General features: G+C 38.0%; 1 protein-coding gene and 1 long non-coding RNA gene across 3 annotated transcripts; one reads left to right on the top strand and one right to left on the bottom strand.

Moving 5' to 3' along the window:
* Positions 1-752: 752 nt before the first annotated feature.
* On the bottom strand, positions 753-9,164 carry LOC117661767 (anionic trypsin-like). Its single transcript, XM_034410892.3, has 5 exons — positions 8,868-9,164; positions 5,778-5,943; positions 3,716-3,969; positions 3,036-3,172; positions 753-987 (listed from the first exon to the last, which is right to left on the bottom strand). Exons 1-5 carry the CDS (start codon positions 8,905-8,907, stop codon positions 838-840), a joined length of 747 nt encoding a protein of 248 aa, XP_034266783.2. The 5' UTR covers positions 8,908-9,164; the 3' UTR covers positions 753-837.
* A 3,148-nt stretch (positions 9,165-12,312) lies between these two features.
* Positions 12,313-16,625, top strand: LOC117661771 (uncharacterized). Of its 2 annotated transcripts, none has more exons than XR_004590111.3 (3): positions 12,313-12,427; positions 13,892-14,288; positions 15,032-16,625. It is a non-coding gene; the product is annotated as an uncharacterized LOC117661771 (long non-coding RNA). The 2 variants fall into 2 exon arrangements; XR_004590110.3 differs by having other exon boundaries at positions 15,008-16,625.
* Positions 16,626-26,448: the final 9,823 nt, after the last annotated feature.

Below are 26,448 nucleotides of genomic sequence, written 5' to 3'. Positions count from 1 at the left end.
TTTTCTATGAGGGCTCCCTCCCTGTGGAACATCATCCTTGCACAAATCAAATTGGCCCCCACTTTGGCATTCTTTCACAAGGCCATGAAGACCTGGTTTTGCCAATAGGGCTGTGGACTCCAGAATGGGATGGAGCTCGTTGATTGTTATCACCAGGGGTGGGTGGTCATTGCTTTTTTATTGGGTTCATTTATTCTTGTAAGCTTCTAGGAGTCAGTGAAATATTATTAAATAAATAAATTCCTCAAATAAAACCACATCGAAACACTAAACTAGACCAGGTAGTCTTGTTCCAGGTTTTCCTCATTGTCAAGGGAAAGGGATGCCTTCCAGAATTTGGATTTACTTTAGAGTGTAGAAATGTCACTCTGCAAAAGTGATGGGAAATTCATGTTATTCTTACTTGGATATGGCCATCAAGTGCAGGCAATACTTTTTATAAGGGAGCTTGATATATTTATTTATTTATTTATTCGATTTATATGCCGCCCTTCTCTGGAGACTCAGGGCAGCTTACAATGCTTTTAGGCAAAAGCCTTCATACTTTTGTATATACCTGCTTAGTAGGGCTTTTTGGGGGCCCCTAAGCGGTGTTCTATTTTATACAAAGTCAGCTTATTGCCCCCACAAACCGGGTCCTCATATAACTGGAACATTGAAAGGCACCAGGATTCAATAGCTCTGGATTATAACTACAGCCATCAATCTATACAACTCCCCACTATTAAAATAAAAACAATGATCCCATCAAATAGCTTTGGAAATCAGCCTCTATTTATTCTCCATTCTATTAAGAGGAAGCACATGAAAAGGCTGGATTACAGGAAAGTGGCTGCTTCAGTTAGCAGCAATGGTGTCATGGATCCAGTCAACGTATTTGCAGACTTTGGTGTAGACTCCAGGATAGCCAGGCAGGGCACAACCTACTCCCCAGGAGACAATGCCCTGGAGGAATCCATCACAAGCCACTGGACCACCAGAATCTCCCTGCAAGACGAAAAGAAAGAAGAAGGGTTTAGGGAAGTGCTGAGGTAGTTTCTCCTTTGACATGTTTGTAATGTCTTCCTCTTTTTACTCCCCATTACACTGTAACCAATTTATGGCACTTGTCCTTGTAGTATAATGGTAGCATTCCCCAGCATTTCTTAATTCCTTCAGTTGCTTCATTTCTCAAAGCGCTGTGGTGCTTCATCTAAGATCTGGAGTCCAACTTCTACATCTTTTATTCAGCTCATTGTGAGGGGGGAGGGGTTGTTTAATTTTAATTACTAAGTGGTACTCATTCTGATCTCCTGTTTTCATCCCCTGATTGTATTGATATAATTATTTCTCTATTCTTCAGTGACCCTCATCTATTATTAAGCAAAATCTCTCCTCTTGTCATGTGTGATATTACATCCTTCTCAAACTGCTGTAGGAAGAGTTTTGGGCTGTAAAGGGGATGGTTGGGGATTTGTACTTTCAGCCTTGCAAAATTCTGTTCATGTAACTTTACAATGAAGTAGAATTAGATCAAGTCATGTTTCCTATCTGTCTACCTGGGAAAGCCAAACAGGTACTGAGAGAAGCGGAAAAGCCAGTTTGGCATAGCAGTTGAAGGCACAGGACTAAAAGTGAGAAAACCTGATTTTTAGTCCTCCTTTAGAATGACTTTACTAGCTAACCACTTCTGAAAGCGTTGGAAAGAAAACTACAAGGACCTGCCCAAATAGACAGCATGGTCAATACTGACTTGAAGGTGTATAACAACAATAATAAAAACAAGAAGTCAAGTGGTTAGAATTAATGCTGGGATCCTACTTCCTCCATACATAAACTATATTGGTAATGTGAACGGAGCTTCATTGGAGCCTTATTAATGCAGGGCTAGAAATTATCCAGAAACAGGCCAAATACCTTTAATTATCTTTTTCCACGTACATCTTGATACAATAAATCACCTTTGTGGCTTGGCAGCCTGGCTGGGGTTGGGGGGAGAAGGGACTGGGCCACACAAATGCATCTGTGTGCAGCTCAACTCACAAGAATGGCAGGCTGTCTGGACTGCAAGTTGAGATATGTGTGCATGTGTGTGCATGCTAGCCTGCCACTCATGTGAGTTGAGCAGTGCACACATGTATGCTGGCCTGCCTCTCACGCAGCCTGGTTCTGAATAGGCCACGATCCAGTAGTGGGCTGCAGCCAGAGATTGGGGACCCCTGCAATAGATATCCATAAAAATATGTAACCATATACAGCCTCAGACTGTTAAGGAAAGCACATCAAATAGCTGGCCAAAATATTCTGTGACTGGAGAAAAATTCTTCAAAGTAAGTCTGGCAAACCTTTTTTCAAATATACTGTATAGACAACTTTTAAACCATCCATACCTGTTTCCAGTTCAAATAGAAATATGACAAAGATGCTTGTATTCCCTGAATCAAGACCACTATTAGACCACTATGCCCCATTACAAACAGCTGCAAAACACACTAAATCAATGATGTCCTATTACATCTTTTCACATTTCTCTGTACCATACTGGTCAGAATATATGCACATCTGTTATGGCATAAATGTGGCATTTGTAAACCGCCCAAAGTTACTTAGGTGAGATGGACAGTATAGAAATTTAATAAATAGATACATTAAACTTTTTCTCTAGCAATATGATTCCCCTCGATTCCTCATAAGAAAAATTAATGAATAGGAAGATCTAATACAATATGGCAAACTGAACCATTTGGCTTCCAACATAGTGGAATACTATAAAAACTTGGTTTCTGAACAAATGGAATATGGTTCTAGCTAAGAGATGCAAATTTCATCTTCAAACAAGCTTGTTTTCTGATTCTTAGCACTTATTTTTCTCTAATGAAAAAAAGAAATGGGTGAAAATGCCAACTACATATGGGTAAACTGTGAAGATCAAACAATTTGCACATATTATGTATAATCCCTTATAGCTGGATGGCTGTTTTCAAACAAAAGCAAGTGGGTTGAGTATTTCTATTCTGTTTTGTTTTTACAGATGGTCAGAAGCCAAGTGTCCTCACCACACAAGAATCTTTGCCACCCTCTAGATATCCAACACAGATCATGCTTTCAGTAATTTGTCCTGGGTAAGCAGCTTTGCATTCCTCATCACTTAGGACTGGAGCATGCAGGCACTGCAGGTAATCAGGGTAGTTTACTAGATGGAAACAAAAAGGGAAAAATAAGGAAGGTAAGAAGTGAGCAACAGCTCATGAAAATATATGCCTTATATTAACATTTGTACTCTTAAAAGATGCCACTCAACTCTTTCTGATTAAAAGAATAGCAGCAATCCTGGAATTTTAGACCAATAAAAGCAATTAGATTGCTATATGATTTTATGGAATATGATGTCTGAGATGAAGTGTCCAATTCAATATATCAAAAATGTCTGAAAATTCCCATAATAAAAGAAAAAGTGGAGCATCTTCAGTGCTCCAGAACCATCCAAACCAGCATTTATATGCTTAAGTTGGTTCAAGGCTTTGTCCAAGAAAATTTTTCTTTTTAATTTTGGAATTGGAATTTCAGAATAGAGACAAGTTGCCACTGAACATAGCTATCCCTGTGAATATTTAAAGCATGTGGTGATTCAACAGTGATTGGGAAAAACATTTCTAGATTTAGAAAGGACAATTACAGTTCTTCAGTTATGTACTTGGGAGTCAGAGTGAGTTAGCCAATTCTTGTCAATACTCACCACCATCACTGAGAGTGTTACCCCATCCTGAGACAAGGCAGTAGGTGCCAACAGCTGGACATCCGTAGCCGAGGGTGATGGGTGCGACACGTTTGGAAAGTTGAGCCGCTTTTTCCAATTTGATGAGCATGATGTCATGATCCAAGAGCCAAGCGTTGTAGTTTGGATGGACAATTATTTTTTCAGCCTTGATAATCTGTTCATTTCCTTCCGGGTTCCTAATATTGTATGCTCCCAGTTTCACACTGAGGGGGCTATAAAATCAATAATGCAAATTTCTATATGGGTTGCAGTGTGAAGAGTTTAATCTCAAGCTTAGCAATAGTTGTATTCTTCATATCCAAGAAGTCAACAATTTCTTTAGCAAGAGTTCAGATTTGAAATGGAAACTTTCCCATTGTTCAAAATCAATATCCATTTCCATAAATACAATTGAATTAGGGATGTATCTGCCAGAATTAGGGTTGTAGCCGAACACTCTACTTTCATTTTATTCCACAAATGCTGGCATCAGACTATCTTTGCTTATCTTTGCAGATTTTTGCTTATCCTAATGAAATTCTAAACAAATTATGTTTAAACAATCCCTTATGAAGAAAATACCTGTGTTAAAGCCATATTTAAGGCAAAGAAATCCACCTTTAAAAATGGGGTGAGGCATTTTGTTTAACAGTTACTTAATTTAATAAAAGATGCATATTGTGAGCAGTAGTACTCAGATCTTCACAAGCCACAACTTGATAGCAGGTCAGTTTGATACCAAGACAAGGAAGGTGGACATTCCCACCCAGAAGAGTTTGACTTCTAGTTCACTGCATCATATTGGTGGACGAAAGAAATGCAAGATTTGAACCTAAATTACACTATCAATAAATCTTGCATTTGATTCATAGCAGTCACTGCTACTTTTTTTCTAATGGCTTCATAAGCTTTTCCTTTAAAAAAAACAACAACACCCAACACATGAGCTTTCACAATCCTTGAAATATCTTGATTAGCTAGTCAAGAAAAGTCAAACACACATTAAGTCCCCATGTATTGCAAATAAAAGTTGGTGGGACTTCATCCAGACTACATTATTGCCTTTGTAATCTGGACAATAAAGTAGGTGCAATTTTTGTTGTTGACAGGAGAAGTAGATTTTTAAAACTTGTAAACAACTACAATATAAAGTTTAAATAATGTTTTTCTGTAATACTAAATAATTATTAATGAAATGTAAAAACTCAAAGTAGGAATCTCAGGTTTTAAAGTTAGACTTAATCTTAGTTCTAAGGCTGCAGCATAGGTCTTACTTTAAAAACCTAAGATGCCTATTTAGAAACAACTACTTGTTTCTAACATTCCACCAAACATTACTATACAGTACTTAGGCTCCAGAGCACTCTTAAGGTACGACAAAACAGAAAAAAAATATTTCTTTGATAGATGGTGGAAAGCTTCAGAATATTACTAGCTTGTTATAATTCTAGGATCTGACATTACCTCTTTTTCTTAACCAAAGAAAAAGTACTTCCTGGTTGCTACATTTTAATCCTGGGTCAGTTCACTGTCTTTGAAATATCTGAACAGGACTGTGCTATCGCAATCTACCATGCAGACATGCATATAGCCATCTGGTTAAAAAAATGTGCTTTTTGAATTAATAGCCCTGAGATGTGACGTTCAGATAATGAAAAAGATTAGCAAACTGATGTAAGAAATGGAAGGAAACCAGTCTCCAGAAGTGCTTTTTATGCAATCTTTTTAATTACATTTCCACTTAATTGTCATTGATTCATTTAAGTCATTTACTTATTACCATCTTAGTGTAGGCAGTTATCCTAGGATAGATGGACAGTTATTTTGATATCAGAGGTGAGGAATTTTCTCTGTTTTAGCATTGTTTTAACAATGAAAACAACAGGCTAAAAAATAAATAAAAGGATCAAAACTGGGCAAGATTTTTTTTCTATGTAAAGGTGATTGATGTATAATTATTAGCACATTTTTAGCTTCCCTAGCTTAAAGACATCTTCTTTTTAAGCAGAAGTTGCTTTAATAATAATATAAAAATACTCACGATTGGAAGCAATGAGCAGCTGAAAGAACCCATTGGTCGTGGATAAGGGAGCCTCCACAGATATGGTAACCAATATTGAGTGAAACCTGATAAGGGACAGAATTTCTTCGACAGGTAAATCCTCCAACAATCTTGTCATCATCATCCTCATTCAAGGTGGCAGCAACTAATAAGAAAAAGAACATCAACATGTAGAGCTAGCAAGCCAAACAGAGTACATGTCTGAAGGCACAGGGGCCAGTTATTGAGGGAAAGCACAGATATGTTTTTCTATATATCATAGCAGTTTGTACAGGTGGTCCTCAACTTTCAACCCCAACCGAGCCCAAAATTTCCACTGCTAAGCAAAATAGTTGCTAAGTAAATTTTGCTCCATTTTACAACCTTTCTTGTCACAGTTGTTAAGTGAATTGCTGCAGTGGTAGCATGCTGGTGAGAATGCAGCACTGCAGGCTACTTCTGCTGACTTCCAGCTGCCAGCAGTTCGGCAGTTCAAATCTCACCAGCTCAAGGCTGACTCAGCCTTCCATCCTTCAAAGGTTGGTAAAATGAGGACTCAGATTGTTGGGGGAAATAGGCTGACTCTGTAAAACCACTTAGAGAGGGCTGTAAAAGCACCGTGAAGTGGTATATAAGTCTAAGTGCTATTGCTAACTTCTCCTCCTTGCTGATGCAGGTTCTATCTGGCATTTTCTCCCAAAAATATTTTTCCACTCTGAATATTTGTTGGGGCAAATACACTTTCATTGATAATTTCCTTGAGGGTTTCCAGGAACTCCTTGGCTGCATCTTCATCTGCACTCACCACATCTCCCCTCACTTTCATATTGTGCAAGTTCATATGAGCCTTAAAACACAGGAACCACTCATTTCTTGCAACAAATATGTCTTCAAGCAATGCTTTCACCAGCCAAAATTGTGTTACCTGCCCCCTTTTTACTTTTTTTGACCTTTTCCCCAAGGTCACCCATGACTACAAGACTGGAGAAGATAACACAATTTTGGCAGTCATCTTTACTTTTATAGATTGATACTTTTATAGATTACTAAATTCTGTACATTTCTAAAAGAATAAGAACAGAGAAAAGTAAGGAAACTAAAGAAAAGAAATAAATAAGTGGGGAAAGTGCAGAGAAAGAACAGACAAGAAAAAAAGAAAGAAAGGAGAGGAGAGGAGGGGAAGGAAGAGTTTAATTTACAAAAAGTGGCTTCCAATCTTCTTAACAACAGTTACAATTACATTTATATTTAACCATCTCTCTCTAAATTTACAACATATTTTCCTTCTTTCCATCATCTAAACTTTGTAATCATCAAACCTTTCTATACATCACAAGTTCATGTAGTTATTGTCCCTCAACTCCCAGATGCTCAAATAACAAGTCAACCACAAGAATATTTAATTCCCGAGGGTCTTCTCATGAGGAGCAGCTGGCCAGAGTGAAAGTGGACAATCATGTGGTCTCTCCTTGCCCAGAGAAGCTCCGTTAGACAGAATTGGTCATCTGATCTCTGATCACCACCACAGTGGCATTTCTGCTTCTTCAGAGTCATCTTAGTCCACTATGAAAGCCCCCATCTTGATTTTTTGATCCCCCTTGCAGACATCTCTGTATGTACTCGTAGTCCTCAAGATACTAATGGAGCCTACCACTACAGTTGCATGTCACGATAGCTGTTAAACAGAATGGCCTCACTTTATAACAACCCCCCCTCCCCAGTCTCTCTAATGCAGCTATCAAATGAATGTATGGGTCATTAAGCAGAGCAGGGATACCTAATGGGAGGAGGAAGCCCTTGGGGACTAGCACAGGCCCTGGTCCGTCTGCCCCAGGCTTCCCAAGGCCTCCACCTCTCCCTGAGACACCACAAGTCTTTTCCTACTCCCACTGGGTCCCCACAGGCCTTAGGTCCAATTCCATCTGATCTTAACCCTATTTTCAAAAGGAAATTCCATTCCCACTTCAAATAAATGATAAGCCCTACTATATTTGCTAAAGAAAAGAAGGACTGAGATAGAAATATAAAAGCCATGAGGAAAACCGGGACAAGCAACATACATATAGAAACCCCACCCCAATAATATCAAAATCAAAATATAAAACTTGATTTATTCTCAAGTAAATCCTAAGAGGCATTAGAAGACAGATTTGGACATAAGTACAAATAAGTAAGTATATACAGTGGCTCAGTGGCTAAGATGCTGAGCTTGTCGATTGAAAGGTCGGCAGTTCAGCAGTTTGAATCCCTAGTGTCATGTAACGGGGTGAGCTCCCGTTACTTGTCCCAGCTTCTGCCAACCTAGCAGTTCGAAAGCACGTAAAAAATGCAAGTAGAAAAATAGGGACCACCTTTAGTGGGAAGGTAACAGCGTTCCGTGTGCCTTTGACGTTTAGTCATGCCAGCCACATGACCACAGAGACATCTTCAGACAGCGCTGGCTCTTTGGCTTTGAAACGGAGATGAGCACCAGCCCCTAGAGTCGGGAACAACTAGCACATATGTGCAAGAGGAACCTTTACCTTTACCTTTTTTATCTACATAGACTGTCAGTAGATTTTACCCAAAGTACTAATCGTGATCATGTGACCCTGGGACAGTGCAACTGTCATAAATACATGTGAGTTGCCAAGCACCTGAATTTTGATCACATGACCACAAGGATGCTGCAAAAATCGTAAGTGTGAAAAACGGTTGTAAGTCACTTTTTTTCAGTGCCATAGTAACTTTGAACGGTCACTAAATGAATGGTTGTATGTTGAGGACTACCTGTACCAAGCAAATCCAGGGTTCTCTCTTAAGTCAGATATCCAAGCAATTTAATTTAAAGTGAATCCAAAGGAATTTCACAAAGACCGTTTTGTGTCTCGAGGGAGGTTTCTTTGTCTTTTTTTGCTACAAAAAACCATCTGTTCATAAGTCATAGAAGACTCAATACAAGTTAGAAAAGTATGCAAAAATAATGGAGAATTAGGGGAAAGTTTCATACCTTAGGTTTGAAACAGTACCTCTTTCATTTTACTGTTTTGCTGCATATGTCCGCTACAACATGAAAGACAGTACAAAATCAAATACGTGTTTTAAACTCACCTGCTGCTCCAAGGAAGGCAAAGATCCACAGCACTTTCATTTTGTATCCTGGTGTCACACAAATCTGAGTGGAACTTTCCAAAGGACTCTCTCCCTCTTTATATCCTTCTTAGGGATTTTATCTCTTCGGTCCAAGGCCCCACCAGCTCTCCACTTCCCAGGGTCTTGCACAATTACGCAGCTCCACATGTGCTTAAGGTGATAGCGTTATTCCACATGGCTTAAGTTTAAAGGAAAGCACTTGTAGCAATGGAAAAGACAGGCAGGTGCTTCAATGCCATTCAGTTTGCATGCTAGGTCTTGCCTTGATACTCTTCCTGCCTTCTTGAATGGTTATGAAACCTTTCAAAGGTCTTTGTTTTGCAAGATCTGGGCCACAGTTAGTCCTAGAAAGCCTTTCAGAGACAGAGGGCAACGACATGGCTGCCAAAGCTCAGATCTCTTCTCATCTTGGGCCAGACTCAACAGATTACAGGAAATCTTCCCATACTTATGTCAGGATACATGTTACCCTGAAGAACCATTGCTTTTTGTTGTTGTTTGTTTACTCTACACTAAATACACCATGGAAGAGGCTTTTGACAGTTTGCTCTAGTTATTGTCCTGATCTAGGAAGATTGTCCTGATCTCATACTGGCAGTTATCCCAGTTTGACAGGTCCATCTTGGTTTTGGGATGGTTGTCCTACCTAGAATCACCTCCCAGACAAAAAAAAACCACCTGGATTTGATTGCATAATGTGAAAGTTCTGTCCAATTAGAGTCTTCTCCATTTGCAACAGCACCATGACAGCCATCTGAAAAACAAGCATCATCCACCCATGGTTCATAGGATTCTTCTGGCTTTCCATAGGTAATTTGTCTGCCCCCAAAACTTCCTGTTCTTGCCCTCACAAGTGATGGAGGAAGGAAAGATAGGCATGGCCAACGGCACAATTTACAGAACCTGGAGACCTGTTGTAGTCTGCTGCTTGAGTGATGGGTTACAGAATAGTGAAGTGATTGTCAACTTTCAGTATCTTAATTCCCACTAAGAGAATTTAGAACCACTGTGCTTTATTCAAGGATGTGATTTCTACAGTTATATCCCTTGATATATTGATTAGTTATGGTAAGCATTAGGATATATTACATGCAAACAAAACAGTGTAACAGTGTAAATTTACAAATTTACATGTAATTAACTTTGGCATAGTGGCATTAGGCTAGAATTGAGAAAACAATGAGTTCTAGTCCTGTCTTAAGTGTAAAGTCAGCTGGATGACTTGGGCTAGTTCCTTTTTCTCAGCCTCTAGAACAGGGTTGTCAAACTCGATTACATTGAGGGCCGCATCAGGGTTGTGTTTGACCTTGGGGGCCAGTGTAGGCATGGCCAGCTTGACATCACTCGTGTTGGGGGCATCTGTGGTGGCCTGAGCACTCTGCCGATGAAAACGGGCTCCCAAACCCTGTTTTCAGCTGTGACGGCCTCCTGCTACCCTCAGCCAGCAAAAACGGAGCTCGGGGGGGAGCACACACCACACACACACACACACACACACACCGAGATCCATTTTCTCTGGCAGAGGGCAGCAGGAGGCCATCGCAGCCAAAAACAGAGCAGCCCTCCCGAGCTCCATTTTCACTGGCAGAGGCACCGTGGGCCGGTCCTTTGCTGTTTCTAGGGCAGCCCCGCGGGCCAGATCTAAGCACCCTGCAGACCGGATCTGGCCCACAGGTCTTGAGTTTGACACCCCTGCTTTAGAAGGAGGCAATGGTGAGCTACTTCTGAAAAAAAACTTGCCAAGAAAACTGCATGGACTTGTCCAGACAAAAGACATGACCAGAATTAGACATGATTGAATAGAAGAATATAATAATTGGGGTAGGTCTGGATGGAGATAGCAGGATAAAATAGAAAAAGGTAGGGTTGGGGTAAGAAGGATGGACAGTGGAACAAAACTGTGATTTTTACTATAGGTGTAATTTTAGATGCTGACCTGAGAGAGAAAACTTTACAAATACAGTCGACCCTCTGGTCACGACCATAATTCGTTCCATAATTTTGGTCGCAATCAGATTTGGTTGTGACCCGAACCTAATTTTGGAAATTTGGCTCTTCCAAACAAAAAAAAAATGGCACAGAAGGGGAAATCAGCTGTGGGAAAAAAATTGTGAATTTTTTGTTTCGTGACCAAAGGTTCTATTGTACTGTGTTCTTTTCTTCACACAGTAGCTGAAGCACTCTAGGCAGACTCTTCTGTTTAAAGAGTATCCTGTGTAAGAATAAAGATTGCACAACTGTTATGCTAGATTATTAGGTCTATTCACACAGCAGACTCAGATTTGGTATGCACCGTGCTGCTGAGATTAGACACCCCTGCACTAGCTCCTTACAAGAACAGGGAAGGAAAGATGTTACTTCTGCAAAACAAAGAACACTAGACAGAATACCATGGTCAGCATATCCAATTCTGGTACAGGAGAATACAGAAACAGAACAAATCAGGGATTAGATAATACTTTAGATCAAGAGTTTTATTAGGATTAGAAAAGGGATGGCAGGAGAAGGAAATATCTGGCTGCCTTATACAAAGAAGATGCTACCATTGAAACCATATACTATACACTAGTATACCCACACTATACCCACACTATATTTGAAAGGATCCCTTGTGGATTCCCACAAATTATTTGCTTGGTTCCTTCCATCTCTTTTTTTTGCTGTCCTCTTTCTCTTCTAGTTAGACAGAAAGTTATGGTACAGGTACACTTGCAGAAAAATATTGGTACAGAACAAAATATTTAATCATCAAAACATCATAAAGGGTTAGGTAGTTTGGTTTTAGTGTTGGATGCTATTTTAATTGCAAAAGTGTTTGGGTGTTCAATTCAGTGGGTTTGTTTAGACATACAATTTTTAATTGTTTAATATCTACTGCAGACCAGAAATTACACTTTTATTATCCATATCATTATCCAGAATAGGGTATTATCTTTGAATCTCATTGTTAAACTACCAGCCTTTTTTCAAGTGCCTTCTACAATCTTGGCAGACAACTATCCCAGTATAAAATTTACTGTCCCCACTGGCAATCCCTCACCTGCCACTGATTTGGCTGTTTGTCAAATGGTAGTGCCATAATTTCACTTGTGTTGGAGTATTAAAGCAAAGTGATTGGTTAAACCACCCTCTCTTGCTGCTCTCCTGCTTTCCACAACCAGTAGGCATCCATCTAGCAATCAGGCATGGGAATGTAGGGATGAGCCTTGGGCCAGTGGCAAGTTGAATCAAGTGGCTGACGGGTACCATCATAGAAGAAGGCACCTGTTTCAACAGGGGAGTTTCTGCAGTAAATCAGGCAAACAAGTTCTGTCAAAACCCAGCAGCCTCCCTTCCTTGATCCCTGCTGTTGGGTAGGCTGGGGAAACTGCAAGAAGAGTGGGACAACTGAATGACACTCAGTAAATGACACTCAGTTCCAACTCATTTAACAACTGTTCAACCAGCTGGGGAAATGTAATCTGGGGAGCACTATTTTAAAACTGATCTGCTTAAGCCTGTCTCACTTATGAGCTGAGGTGAGACAAAAGCAATTTTATTGTTAGTATGTATATCCAGTTTAGATTCATTTGGATTCAGATATATATCAGTTTTCACTTGCTTTCTGTGAATTGTACCTGTCAGTTTAAAATCCATTCAGCTTGTTTGGAAAAATCTTTTTAAAAATGTCAAAATTTCCAGTGTTGGGCTGAAATATGTATTAATTCAATTTTTTTTTGAAAATATAGTTTAGGCCAGATATCACTTTGTTAGAGATAATGGACCAAACCTCCAAAAAAATACATGGTATGTTATTTTTGTGCATGTTAACAGCAAGAGTCCAATTTGCTCAACCCTGGAATGATCCTAGTTACTTACAAGGAAGAGTGGTTAGAAAAGAGGATAGAGATGGCAGAGATGGCGAAAATGACAGCCCTCCTTGGAGAAAAAGCTTTGCCAAAATTTAATAATTGGAAGTCTTTTATGGACATTTTGCAAGAAAATTAAAAATCAGATTGTAACATATGGATTTGATGACTAGTGAAAGTCATTGATTGGAAATGGAAGCTATAGTTTAATGCTAAAGTAAGGATGGGATTTAATGTCTTCTGTAAAATAAGTTGGACATTACCCTTTTATTTCTTTTACACTTTTGTTTCTTTCCATCGTTTTTTATCTTTTGGTTCTTCTGACTCATCTCTTTCACTACCTTTTTCTTTTCTGCCTATTTTTTTCTTTAACTATTTGTTTTTGTTAGTTTTTATTTTTATGTTTTACTGGGAAAAAAATAAAGTTATATTTTTTCCAGAATGTCCTTTTCTATGTGTAATTTATAATAAACTTAACTACCTTGCAGCTTATTCATATTTCTAGAAAAATCCAAGTATATCCATTGAATGATTGATGGAAATTAAAAAAAAACAAAATCCTAAAAGGACAGTGAGTCTAATCCTAATTATGTACCTTTCTCTTAGGCAAGATGGATTCTTCTTTCTATATTTTTTTATTCTTAAGTAAAATTCCTCTAATCTATCAAAACACAAAGTTTATTTTTGTATCCACTTTTGATCCTATATTTATGCATAAAAGTAAACCAAGGAGAGAAGTAACCCTGAACTAGGGAGAAAATTCCTAACAGTGAGAACAATTAACCAGTGGAACAAGTTGCCTTTGGAAACTGTGGGTGCTCCAACATGGAGGCTTTTAAGAAGAGATTGGACAGCCATCTATTAGTAATAGTATAGATGAGAGCAGAGGGTTGGGCTAGATGACCTCCCTTCCAACTCTGCTACTGTTACTGATTAATGAAGCCCTTGATTTCAAATGATGCTTTAAAGAAAAGTATATTTTTGTGAGAGGGAGAGCAATTTTATATTTGAATTCCTTAAAGAAATTTAAGTAACTATTGTATTGATTTGATGATTTAATTTGTTAATAAGATGTCTACAGAATTCAGTGAAAGTAGTTTCCATTCTGGACACTAAGATATGCTTCTCCAACAGTTAAACAGTTCCTTTGTTGATTGACTCAAAAACCATGAAGATCCCCACCATAAAAAAAGTTGGGAAAGAAAATGGATCAAGAACCTTCGTCTCTTCATCTCTTGCCTCTTAAGTTTACTCAGTTCTTTGAATTACTCTGAAAAAGAAATCATCCAAGCATAAACATTTGTGCTACAATCTCCATAAAGAAAGCAGGCTATTGGAACCCATTTGGAATTTCTTTATCATCCCTCAGCACATCCTTGAGATCCCTGTTGTTCAACTGTTCAATAAATTCAACATCTCCAAGAGCCCTGGTACACAGTGGTTAGAATACAGTATTGCAGGCAAACTCTGCCCAGACTAGAGTTCGATCCTCATGAGGTTCAAGAGTCACTCAGCCTTCCATCTTTCTAAGGTTAGTAAAATTAGGATCCAAATTGTTGGAGGCAATATGCTGACATTATAAACTGTCCAGAGAGTGTTGTAAAACACTATGGGGTGATATATAAGTGCTATTGCTATTCTTACTTCAGATATAGTTAAAATTCTTTAAAATTGTTGGCTCTCATGACTTGTGATGTTAAATTAGTTGGGTTTAAATGAAATTTAAAAAAAAACAGAATTCCTAAAAATACAAAGTTACTTCAATGTGATGCTACAAAGCATGAAAACTTAGTCAGAAGCAATAGAAAAATATTTTTCTCCATTATGTGTGAACACAATGTCTAGTTTTTACTTCTTTTTTCTTGAAACAGCTCCAAGGCCTTTTGCTGCCAATGAAATAATTAAGAATCACCTCTCTTGACTTGTCCTTGAAGTGACAGGATATTTCCAGATATGGGTCCTGGAATTTCACATTATCTTATATATAATGTAAAAGATGACGTCTCATGCCTCTGTCAATTCCAGAAGTTTCTTTCCCAGAGATTCTTGGCATAGCCAGTATACATATGCCAATTTGGCATACATAAACTCACAAGGTCCTTTAACACATGTTAACAAACTTTTTTCTCCCATACTTGTATGTGAATGAGCATATGCATGACAGAACTCTTGTAAATTTCTAGAATATTGATAATACAAACTAAATGGAACATATATGCTTTGTAACCCATGTTTTTAATCATGTAACAGAATATTTCTCATATTATTATGAAGGATGTTCTGGGGACTCCTCTCCAAGATGGCTACTGAATGGTAAGGGATTTTTTGTCTCTTGTCTCTTCTGATTTTGTTGCCAAAGCTGGTTCTGTGGCAGTGCTGCTCCCTGGATTTGAATGGGAGCATTTAGGAATGACCCAAGATGCCTTTTGGACAGTCGTGGATCCACCTGAGAAGGGGAGTCTTGAAGATTCCAGTTCCTTTTGGGAGCAGTGGGAAAGTCACTGATCATCCATCTTCCTTTCAACAGTTATTTTTTTAAGCATGCCTGGGTTTTAACTTTAGCTTTTGAATTTTCTGGTTTATTCTGCTTTTTATCTTTAAAAGTTGACCAGTTGGTTGAATGCTGATTTATTTTAACCCCTTGCTGGACTCTAACTGTTCTCCTTTTTCTTTTTCCTTTTAATTTATCTTGTCATTTGAATAACTTTTGCTTTCCTGTAAGGAAACATGGCATGCTCTTGGATGGTGAATTTTTCCATTTTTAAATTTGCAAAATATTTGGAGGGTTTTTTTTATTATTATTATTTTTCTTTTAATCTTGGATCAAAATATCCAGAAAATATCTTCCTGCTCCTTTTTGCTTCAGTATTCTTTGTTTCCTGGCTATGTTACACAGAGCAACAATGTATCAGATTATAGACAACCAAGGATGGCTGAGATCTGGTAAAAAACCTTTTGGTAACATGCATTTTTTTAGTCGAAAGCTTTTTTAAAAAATTTGATGAAATAATGGCTGTGGAAAATATTCAGATGCATGTAGATCTTTATAAATTAGTTTCACAAAAGGAATGTGATTTGAAAGCTGCAGATCCTTTGGAAAGAGATAGGGACTATACAGAGGTTGTAGAACTAATTGAGTTGAGTGCCTAGGCCACTCTGAAGTTCAAGCTTGCATTCTTCTACAATAGCAGAAGCCTAACCGAATGAAGAAGTGATCAATTGGTTTTTCCTAGGAGAACTGAAGAAACTTGGGGAATAGATTTATCACACATAAAAGGAAACCACTTTCATCTGGACTTTGTTGGGAAGATGGACAGATTGTGGAGATTGAATTTATTATATTTAGTTAGACAACAATTGATAAGAGATGGCATTAAGAAACAAACATGGATGTTTGACCCAGGACAAATTATGGGATAGATAAGATGCTGTGGTAAATTTTCTACAAGTTGTTAACAGTTTGTTAACAGAGGATTTTGAAATTTAACCTTGTCTTTTTTTAATTATTATTGTTCTTCCTTTTAAATATTTTGTCATTAATATAGTACATAAATGACAGGTCATTTGCAAATAAATTTAGTAGTTCAAAAATTTTGGAGGTCTGTTTCGCAAGGGTGGGAAATCAATATTCTAGTAATGTATCGATCAGAATTCAATTAGGGCAGACAATATGTGTAGATGTGTTGAGGTCTTTTTCTTTTTTTAAGGTACTTTTTTCAATGTCTTGTTTATTTTATGTTCTTTATTTTTATTTTTATTTTATTTTTTGGACTTTTGTATTTTAACTTTTTTTCAAATAAAAATAGAAGAATAAAGAATGTTCTGTTTTAGAACAACCTTTCTGGCTCGGTGGACAAGCGGAGGCAGTAATGGCTATTATTATTATTGTTTATTGGTTCGATTTGTATGCCGCCCTTTTCCGGAGACTCAGAGTGGCTTACAATGCATTAAGCAATAGCCTTCATACTTTTGTACATACCTGCTTAGTAGGGCTTTCAGCCCCCCCTAAGCGGTGTTCTTTTTTATACAAAGTCAGCTTATTGTCCCCACAAACCAGGTCCTCATTTTACCTACCTCGAAAGGATGGAAGGCTGAGTCAACCTTGAGCCTGGTGAGATTTGAACTCGCAGTAATTGCAGGCAGCTGGTGTTACTTAACAGTGCTTTAGTCTGCTGCATCACCAAGGCTCTTCAAGGCTAGGTGGGAGAGCAGATGGTTTCATGTGTATGTGCATTACTTTCACAAATGTGTCTTTGCATGCACACACACACACATACACACACTCACCCACCACTTCTGTGGCCGGGTTCCGAATGGGCTGCAGCCCCACACCAGGCCATGGACCAGGCATTGGGGATTCCTGTGCCTTGCTGACTTGCAACAGTTTGTTAACCAGGCAGCACTACTGAACTGTAATAGTCTTTCAGATCTTGATTAATACATGAATCATTCAAAGTAGATTACTTCTCCAAGTATCACGTAGACCGAGATTCATGGAAATTGTAATCCAACACATCTGAAGAGCGCTAGCTTGGGGAAGTCAAGCCTGTGGATGGTAAATGTGTGGAAAAAATGATAAACTAATGCATTGCTACTGCTGTTAGAAAATAAAGACAGCATGATAAATTAAATGCCTATTCATAGTCCCTCTTTTAATTTGAGAATAAAGGAACAAAAATCTGAATAGGCCACATATGATTCCATCTTTAATTCATTCTGAAATATGAACACATGCTTAATGATTGTTTAGTAGTCATAATATACTTTCTGATAAGAATTTTTTATTGCCGCTGTTCACTATAAAGCTATATGTTTGTCTTTCATTTTAGTAATCCTCAATTACTGATTTCAAAGAAAGTATATATCCCAAGAAAATTAGATAAGTGATAGAAAATGTTTTAAATGCTTGGGTAGACAAGTTATCTTTTGATACAAAATTCAAAGGTAACAGCACACATTTGCAGAAATAAAATAATGTATTTCATACTAGTTAGCATATTATTAGGGTCTGTTAATTCAAAAGCTGAATTATGTAGCATATTGCAAAAATATAGTCTAATTTGTTTTGTCTGGGTTTCAGTTCATTAAATCTGTTGGGAATTAAGTAAATTTGGGTTGACCAAACGGATTTGTGCTAGCTTACCATAACTCAAAATTCAAAACAAGAAAATTTATCACCTGCTTCTAAAAAAACAAGAGTTTTCACTTTAATAAAGGGTTATTTATTGGTGGGCGTGCATAACTTCTCAAACTCCTTTAACACAATCCAATGAACTGGGATTATAACTTTTTGGGTTATAATCTAGGACTATAACTTTGTTTTATCCTCCTGTACATGTGTATGCATCAATATATATGTTGTAGAACTGGGCTGTCAAACTCCTGGCCCACGGGCTGGATGCATCACACGCTGGCCACACCCATGCCCGGTTTAGTGAAGGGGGGAAGTCCTGATACGTCATGTGATGGTGCCATGACGACACCCCTGTTGTAGAACTATTGTAAAATTCTAGATTATTGAAGAATCATGTACTTAACATGTGCACCTATATCAATCAAATTCATGCAAATATACTTACATATATATGATCTATATGGATGATAGTGTAATTATCTATATCTTCCAACCCATATTTTTAATCATATAAAGGAATAACTCTTTTTACTATGATCAAGGAATAGACAACCCATGTGCCACTGAGTCTTCATTTCTGACATATTTCAGAGATATTTCTGTTTCAGAGAAACAGAATAATCAAAGGAAAAAAAGCAGTAGGAGCGGGAATGAATTCCCACTCAACCTCTCCCATTGAGTTTCCTTGTGAGAATCTTTTTTTTTTAATTTGATTTATATGCCGCCCTTCCCCAGAGACTCAGGGAGGCTTACAGTGTGCTAAGCAATAGCCTTCATACTTTTGTATATTTATACAAAGTCAGCTTATTGCCCCCACAAACTGGGTCCTCAATTTACCTACCTTAGAAAGGATGGAAGGCTGAATCAACCTTGAGCCTGGCGAGATTCGATCTTTCTTTAATTGCAGACAGCTGGTGTTAAATTACAGTGCTTCTGTCTGTTGAGCTAAACCAGAATCTTACAGGGAACATTGGAAATCTTTCCTTCCTTCCTTCCTTCCTTCCTTCCTTCCTTCCTTCCTTCCTTCCTTCCTTCCTTCTTCCTTGGTCCATCCGTCCCTCCCACCCTCTTCCTTTCCTCTGCTCCTTCCATTCTTTCTCCTCTCTTTTTTCTTTCTGTCTTCCCTCTCTCCCTCCCTGCTCCTTTCTTCCTTTTTTCCTCCCTTCCCTTCCATTCTCTTCCCATCCCAGCAGGCAAGTAAGTGGGTGCTGCTGTGGGTGCTACTGTGTCAGGGAGGGATGAGGGATTGTGTAAGTGGCTGAGAAACTGTCATGGAATGTTAAAAATTAGGATCACATGACCACAGCAGCAGCCCTGCCACATTGAAAGTGTTGAAGCAGCTCCAACTTCCCCAAGTTTCATTCCTTCAGGAATAATGGTCCTGGAATTCTGTAGGTTAGCCCATTTGCAGTACCTTTGTTGACAAAGTTTTGCCCTATGATGCACTGTTTTGCCCAGTTAAAGGTTACAGACACAATAGCTTTTTATAATATACACTCTGGATATCCTGAATTCTATTCAGTGCCTGGCAAGTTTATAATATTTTGATATCTCTAGTAGTTTCTCACAGTATTAATGGTCTTACAGATCATTTATATAAATCAATGTCAGTGGATTACTTTTCCAAAAATCACATAGATTGAAGATGATGGAAGTTGAGGTCCAACACATCTAAACTGAACTAGCTTCTGGAAGATTGAACTCGAGTTAACTGTTTATGATTTCATATACCAATTGTGCCATATTCCAAACGTGGTTGTCAGTCATGAAAACAAATAATCGTGGATTAATATGATGCTGCTGTCAGTGACACAATAAACTGCCAATTGCCTGTGTAAATAAAAGATGGTCAGAATGCAATTTATGATGCAGATGAAAAATTATTCATTTCAATCTCTTTATTTTGAAACAATTGAACGCTGATCTGAAAGACTCTCATCTGATTAATTTTTAGCTCATTCTGAAATGCATGCACATGTCTAATAAATGAATAAGAGCCAGAATATATAGTGCGAACAGCAGCAAACTATATATTTGTCATTAAATTCAATATTGCTGAATTATATTGGAAGAAAGGCAATATCTCAAGAAAATTAGGTAGCTAATAGTTATTCCAGTTGATTGAAATTATTTCTATATTGATTCATTCAATCTAGCTGCAGACTATAGTAAATCAAGTATGGATACCATTCAGTTCATACCTAAATATTTAGGACGCAAACTCCACGAACCATATGGGTTTCCCAGAATCTTCCTTTGGATAGACAAAATAAGTGTATTTTGTGAATCTCTAATCCTTTACTAAAGATGGATCTAGAATAAATATGAAAATGTAAAATATTCTATTATGAGGTTATGAGACTGTAGAAACTGTTGATAACAAATAGTAATAACACAGGTTCCATTTCCCAGAGAATCTCAGCTGGATTCAATTCTGTTTAGTTGAAGAGACAAGAAATAATATGTAAACAATATATCTGGAGCAAACCTAGGTATTATGCTTGCCCTTGCACAATTCGTTTTTAAAACTAGCCAATATTCCTGCACCCAGTAGATTAGGACTCTGAACTGACAGTTTTTCTATATTGCAATATAGAAATATTGCGCTATAGAAATTAGATTCTATTTACAAATTTTTTAAAAAGAAAGAAAAGTAATTAGATTCTATATTAGTTATAGAAACTATCTTGAATCTCAGTGATCTAGTTCCAGTAGGAGATATACCATCATCATAGTGTACATTGAAACTTCCTGCTTTTACATTTATTATGACACTGTTTTGTCATATTAACACTGGAGATAAATGAGATGCTCTATTGCAACAAATGCATGTATGGAGTTTAATAAAGTTTTGAATCCATTCTGATGTCCTCAGCAATCTAAAATTAATAGGGTTATCAGTGCATGTAACATAAATGTTTGTGTGGGTAAGATTATCAACCTTGCTGTCAAACAAAACCAAGCATTTAATAGTGAGTGCCATACCATGTGCACTTATCACACAGGTGGCAAGAAAGTAGGGGCAGTCAGGCACAACACAGGTTATGTAGATGGTAAACACAGGGTCAATCAAAATGGACTCAAATGTCTGTTTGAGGAATAAACAGGGAGAGCTAGAAATTCAAGTAAATGAGAGCAGATATGATATTGTTGCCATTATGGAAACTTGGTAGGATGAAATCCACAAATGGATCATACAGCTAGAGGGATTTAAATTATTTAAAAGAAATAGGCCAAATAAAAGAGGAGGTGGAGTTGCACTATATATAAGAAATAACTACATCTCTACAGAAATCGAGCACAACAATGATGAAAATTATCTTGAATGCATTTGGGTCAATATTAAAGGGGGAGGGAAATGACATTGCCATAGGTATAGAGTATAGGCCACCCAACCAAACAGAGGAAATAGATGAACTTTTTGCTAGGCAGCTAACTAAGGCATGTAGGAAGTACATCACAATAGTAATGGGGGAATTTAACTACCCTGACATCAACTGGGAGACAAACTCTGCACCAAGTGGAAGATCCAACAGGTTCCTAACAAACCAAGCAGACAATTTTGTTTCCAAAAAAGTAGAGAAGGGAACAAGGGGATCAGCCATATTGGACTTAATTCTCACTAACAGAGATGAAATGATAACTGTTGAAACTACAGGAACCTTGAGGGGGAGTGATCATGCAATATTGGAATTCAACATTATGCAAGCACAAGCAATAGAACAAAGTCAAACTAGAGTCTTGGACTTTAAAAGAGCTAATTTCAATAAACTTAGAGAGAGCTTGGGAAGGATTCCATAGATGAGAATCCTCAAGGGGAAAACAATTCAAGAAGGTTGGGAAAATTTGAAAAGTGAGATTATAAAAGCTCAGTCTAGCACAATACCGATGAAGAAGAAAAATAACAGCTCTCAAAAGAAACCAGCATGGCTGCATAAAGAACTCTCTGACAAATTGAAAGACAAAAAGGACAAGTATAAAAAGTGGAAAGAGGAGCACATAACTAAGGCAGAATATCAGCAAATAGCCCGAGCCTGTAAAGATGAAGTGAGGAAAACTAAGGCTCACAATGAACAAAAGCTTGCGACAAAAGTAAAAAATAACAAAAAAAGCTTCTTCCAACATGTTAAAAACAAGAAAAAAGTCAAGGAAACAATTGGCCCATTGCTGGGAGAAAGTGGCAAGAAGGTAACAAGCAACAGGGAGAAAGCAGACCTACTTAACTCATTTTTTGCAACTGTCTTTACACAAAGGGAAAAAACAGTCCAGCCTATCAAAAATAGCACCACAAAAAACAGATTAGGAACACAAGTTAAAATAGGGAAGAAAATGGTAAGTGAGCACCTGTCTACCCTAGGTAAAGGTAAAGGTTCCCCTCACACACATGTGCTAGTCGTTCCTGACTCTAGGGGACGGTGCTCATCTCCATTTCAAAGCCAAAGTGCCAGCGCTGTCCGAAGACGTCTCCGTGGTCATGTGGCTGGCATGACTAAACGCCAAAGGCACACGGAATGCTGTTACCTTCCCACTAAAGGTGGTCCCTATTTTTCTACTTGCGTTTTTTAGGTGCTTTCAAACTGCTAGGTTGGCAGAAGCTGGGACAAGTAACGGGAGCTCACCCCATTATGTGGCACTAGGGATTCAAACCACTGAACTGCCAACCTTTCGATCGACAAGCTCAGCATCTTGGCCACTGAGCCACCGCATCCCTTTTCTACCCTAGACAAGTTCAAATCACCAGGACCAGATGGATTACACCCCAAGGTTCTGAAGGAATTGGCAGACAAGATCTCAGAACCACTGAACTATATCTTTCAAAGATCCTGGAGCACCGGGGAACTGCCAGAGGACTGGAAAAGAGCTGACGTACCATATTTTTCGGAGTATAAGATGCTTCAGAGTATAAGATGTGCCTTATTTTGGGGGAAGGAAAATAAGAAAAAAAATCTGCTTGGGAGACTCTCCGTTTGAGAGGCTGCATTTGCAGCCTCTAAAAGCTCCAAAAGGGTGGGGGCTGGCAGGTGGGCGGGGCTACATTCAGTGTATAAGATGCACCCAAATTTTCACCCTCTTAGGGTGAAAAGTGCGTCTTATACTCCAAAAAATATGGTAGTTCCCATCTTCAAAAAAGGAAAAAAAACAGGCCAGGAAACTACAGACCTATCAGCCTGACCTCAATACCAGGGAAGATTCTGGAGAAGATAATCAAACAATGAATCACCAAACACCTAGAAGCAAACAAAGTAATAACCAAAAGCCAACATGGGTTTGTCAAAAACAGATCATGCCAGACTAATTTTATTGCATTCTTTGATAAAGTGACAAAATTAGTGGACCAGAGGAATGCTGTTGATATAATTTACTTGGACTTCAGTAAGGCATTTGATAAAGTAGACCATAACATACTACTAGATAAAATAAAAAAATGTGGGTTAGACAGCATCACCACCAGATGGATTCGTAACTGGCTGACCAACCGCACTCAATGTGTAGTCCTCAATAGAATTGCATTTACATGGAGGGAAATATGCAGTGGAGTACCCCAAGGCTCTGTTTTAGGCCCAATACTCTTCAACATCTTCATCAATGATTTGGACGAGGAGATAGATGGGGAACTCATCAAATTTGCAGACAACACCAAGCTGGCAGGAATAGACAACACTCCAGAAGATAGGCCTGGAAGGATCTTGACAGATTTGAACATTGGGTGCTATCTGACAAAATGAAATTCAATGGTGAAAAAAGTAAGCTTCTACATTTAGGCAAGAAAAACAAAATGCACAGGTACAGTATATGTGGTACCTTGTTCAACAGTAGTAACTGTGAAAGGGATCCTGGAGTCCTAGTGGACAACCATTTAAATATAAGCCAGCAGTGTGTAGCAGCGGCCAAAAAAGCCAACACAGTTCTGGGCTGCATAAACAGAGGGATAGAATCAAGATCACATGAAGTGTTAATACCACTTTATAATGACTTGGTAAGGGCACACTTGGAATACTGCATCCAGTTTTGATCAACACGATATAAAAAAGATGTGGAGACTCTAGAAAGAGTGCAGAGAAGAGCAACAAAGATGATTAGGGGACTGGATGCTAAAACATATGAAGAACGGCTGCAGGAACTGGGTATGTCTAGTTTAATGAAAAGAAAGACTAGGGGTGACATGATAGCCATGTTCCAATATCTCAGGGGTTGCCACAAAGAAGATGGAGTCAAGCTATTCTCCAAAGCACCTGAGGGCAGGACAAGAAGCAGTGGGTGGAAACTAATCAACCTAGATTTGCTTGCAATTATGCTGGTTAAATTTAATTTAATTGAAAAGAATATTTGATCTCTTCAGCAGAGTGCATTTCTTCAATATATTTTTTGCATTGATTATGGTAATTTAATTGTCCTAAGTTATAGTCTTGGGTTTATTGCTATCCCAAAAAGGTTTGTTTGTTCTTTCCTCTAGCTGTGCATGCTAATTAAATCATTTAGAGTCATGCATTTTTATCCAGGTTACCTACAGAATCATCTTTGTCCTGTTACATCATTTGCCCTACCTGGTTAAGCAGGGAAGGTATTCCTCATCAATCAAGGAATGACTGGCAGAATCCAGAAAGAGAGTTTTCCCTGCCGTTGCCCTGTGGGACACTCTCCCCCCCAGAAGTAGGACCACCTCTACTCTCATGCCCTTCCAGAAAGGTGTGAAAACATGGTTCTGTGGCCTTGTTTGGGATGCAGAGAGGAGCACATGGCACATAGAACTGGTTAGTGTCCTGAAAATTCTTCCCCACACCTTTTAATTAATTTTTAACCTCACTTGCTTCTTTGATATTTTATATACTGTTTTTATGTTTTTAATATTTCATTGTACAGTGCCCAGAGCCTCTCTGTAAGGGTGGTTTTAAATTTTTTTTAAAAAAAATTGATTTATATGCCGCCCTTCTCTGGAGACTCAGGGCAGTTTACAATGCGTTAAGCAATAGCCTTCATACTTTTGTATATTTTATACAAAGTCAGCTTATTGCCCCCACAATCTGGGTCCTCATTTTACCTACCTAAGAAAGGATGGAAGGCTGAGTCAACCTTGATAAATTTGATAAATAAATAAGAAAAATAAAGTTGTCTTTTGGGGATAGACTCTATTTGAAGTCTTTCTTTCTTGTACAACCTGGTATCTAGCACTATAATGACTATTTCTGGATATGATGATTTCTCTTTGGAAAAAAACTGAACCAGATCACAGATTTCCCTTTCAGTCTATCTGTATCATCCATGGTTCTGTGGTTCTGCCCTGTGCATTTTGCTACATATTCTTTGATTTTTAAAATGTAATTTTGTATGATTTGGTGTCTTTGTGTGTTAATGTTGGAAAGACCACTAGCCCTGCCAAATACTTTGGAAAGAAGAAAAAAAAGAAGGGGAGAGAGAAACAAGAATCTTGTGCATTCCAAATATACCTCATGCAGACTTTTGGCATGGATCCAGATTAATTTCAGGACCATTTACTTTTGCCATCTCATTTGATCCGATGGGATGACATACTTTGTGTCATATCAATTAAACAATGCCATTTGGTGGGACTCAGGAAGAGTGGCCCCTCTGTTGTAGCATCTGTCTTTGATTCATGATATCCCAAATTTGCTAACATTATGGAAGTTCTTGAAGACTGTGTTGTTCCCTCAGGCACTGGGTCTGAAGTTCAAGTCAGCCCATCACTTTTTGTCATGATTAGAGTTGTGTTCATTCACAACTATTTTTTTTTCTTACTGTATTTTGTTTTATTTGAAAGATGGGCATCTCTTTAGATTTATATAATTAATACCCAGTTGTGGGGGCAATAAGCTGACTTTGTATAAATATACAAAAGGATGAAGGCTATTGCTGAGCACATTGTAAGCCGCCCTGAGTCTCCGGAGAAGGGCGGCATATAAATCAAATTAAAAATTAATTAATTAATTAATTAATTGACCGTTTTTTGAAAAGTTTATTATAAAAGGGCATTCTTGGAGTTAACTATAATTGGAAATGGACTGTGCAGGAACCAGCAAAGAACATTGCCATAAAATTAGCAATTAGAAGAAAGCCCCTAAAAATAACACCGTAAAGAAATGATTATAGAATCCCTCAAACAGAAAATCAATAAAACCACCCTTAAGCATTCAGAAATGTAGTAAATTAGAGAGAATTTGTTGACCTGGTTTTCTGAGATGTCTCATTTCCTATGTTTACTTAAACTCCTTTATATTATATTGCCTTGTCACATAACTTCTAGAGAAATCTCAACAGATGGAACAGCTCAAGTGACAAAAACATTTTAATGGCTGTAGTATTTCCCAACTCTGAAAAGTGAGTTTGTGCCAGTTTCTGATTTTTTAAAAAAATAGTTTTTGTTAAAAGATTTTATGTATCTAATAATAAATGCGTTCAAAGAAAAAAATACATAGTAAATAGAAAAGAAAGGGAAAAAAACCCAAATCTTTCATTCAGATCAAGGATCATACATTCCAATGTGTCTCTCCATTGGTTACTCTTAATTGGTTACTCTTAAATTGGCAGAAAGGTAGGCTAA

Source organism: Pantherophis guttatus, chromosome 2, assembly GCF_059756535.1.
Source record: "Pantherophis guttatus breed Tessera chromosome 2, ASM5975653v1, whole genome shotgun sequence".
NCBI lineage: Eukaryota > Metazoa > Chordata > Lepidosauria > Squamata > Colubridae > Pantherophis > Pantherophis guttatus.
Note: the sequence above shows the minus strand (reverse complement) of the source record. Positions and strands in the feature narration are given on the sequence as shown.

Coding starts and splice junctions, on each gene's coding strand:
- LOC117661767 (XM_034410892.3), bottom strand. CDS start 8,907: ATGAAAGTGCTGTGGATCTTTGCCTTCCTTGGAGCAGCAG. Junction 3,970..5,777: donor GCTGCTCATTGCTTCCAATC/GTGAGTATTTTT, acceptor TTGATTTTATAG/CCCCCTCAGTGTGAAACTGG. Junction 3,173..3,715: donor TAACACTCTCAGTGATGGTG/GTGAGTATTGAC, acceptor GTTTCCATCTAG/TAAACTACCCTGATTACCTG.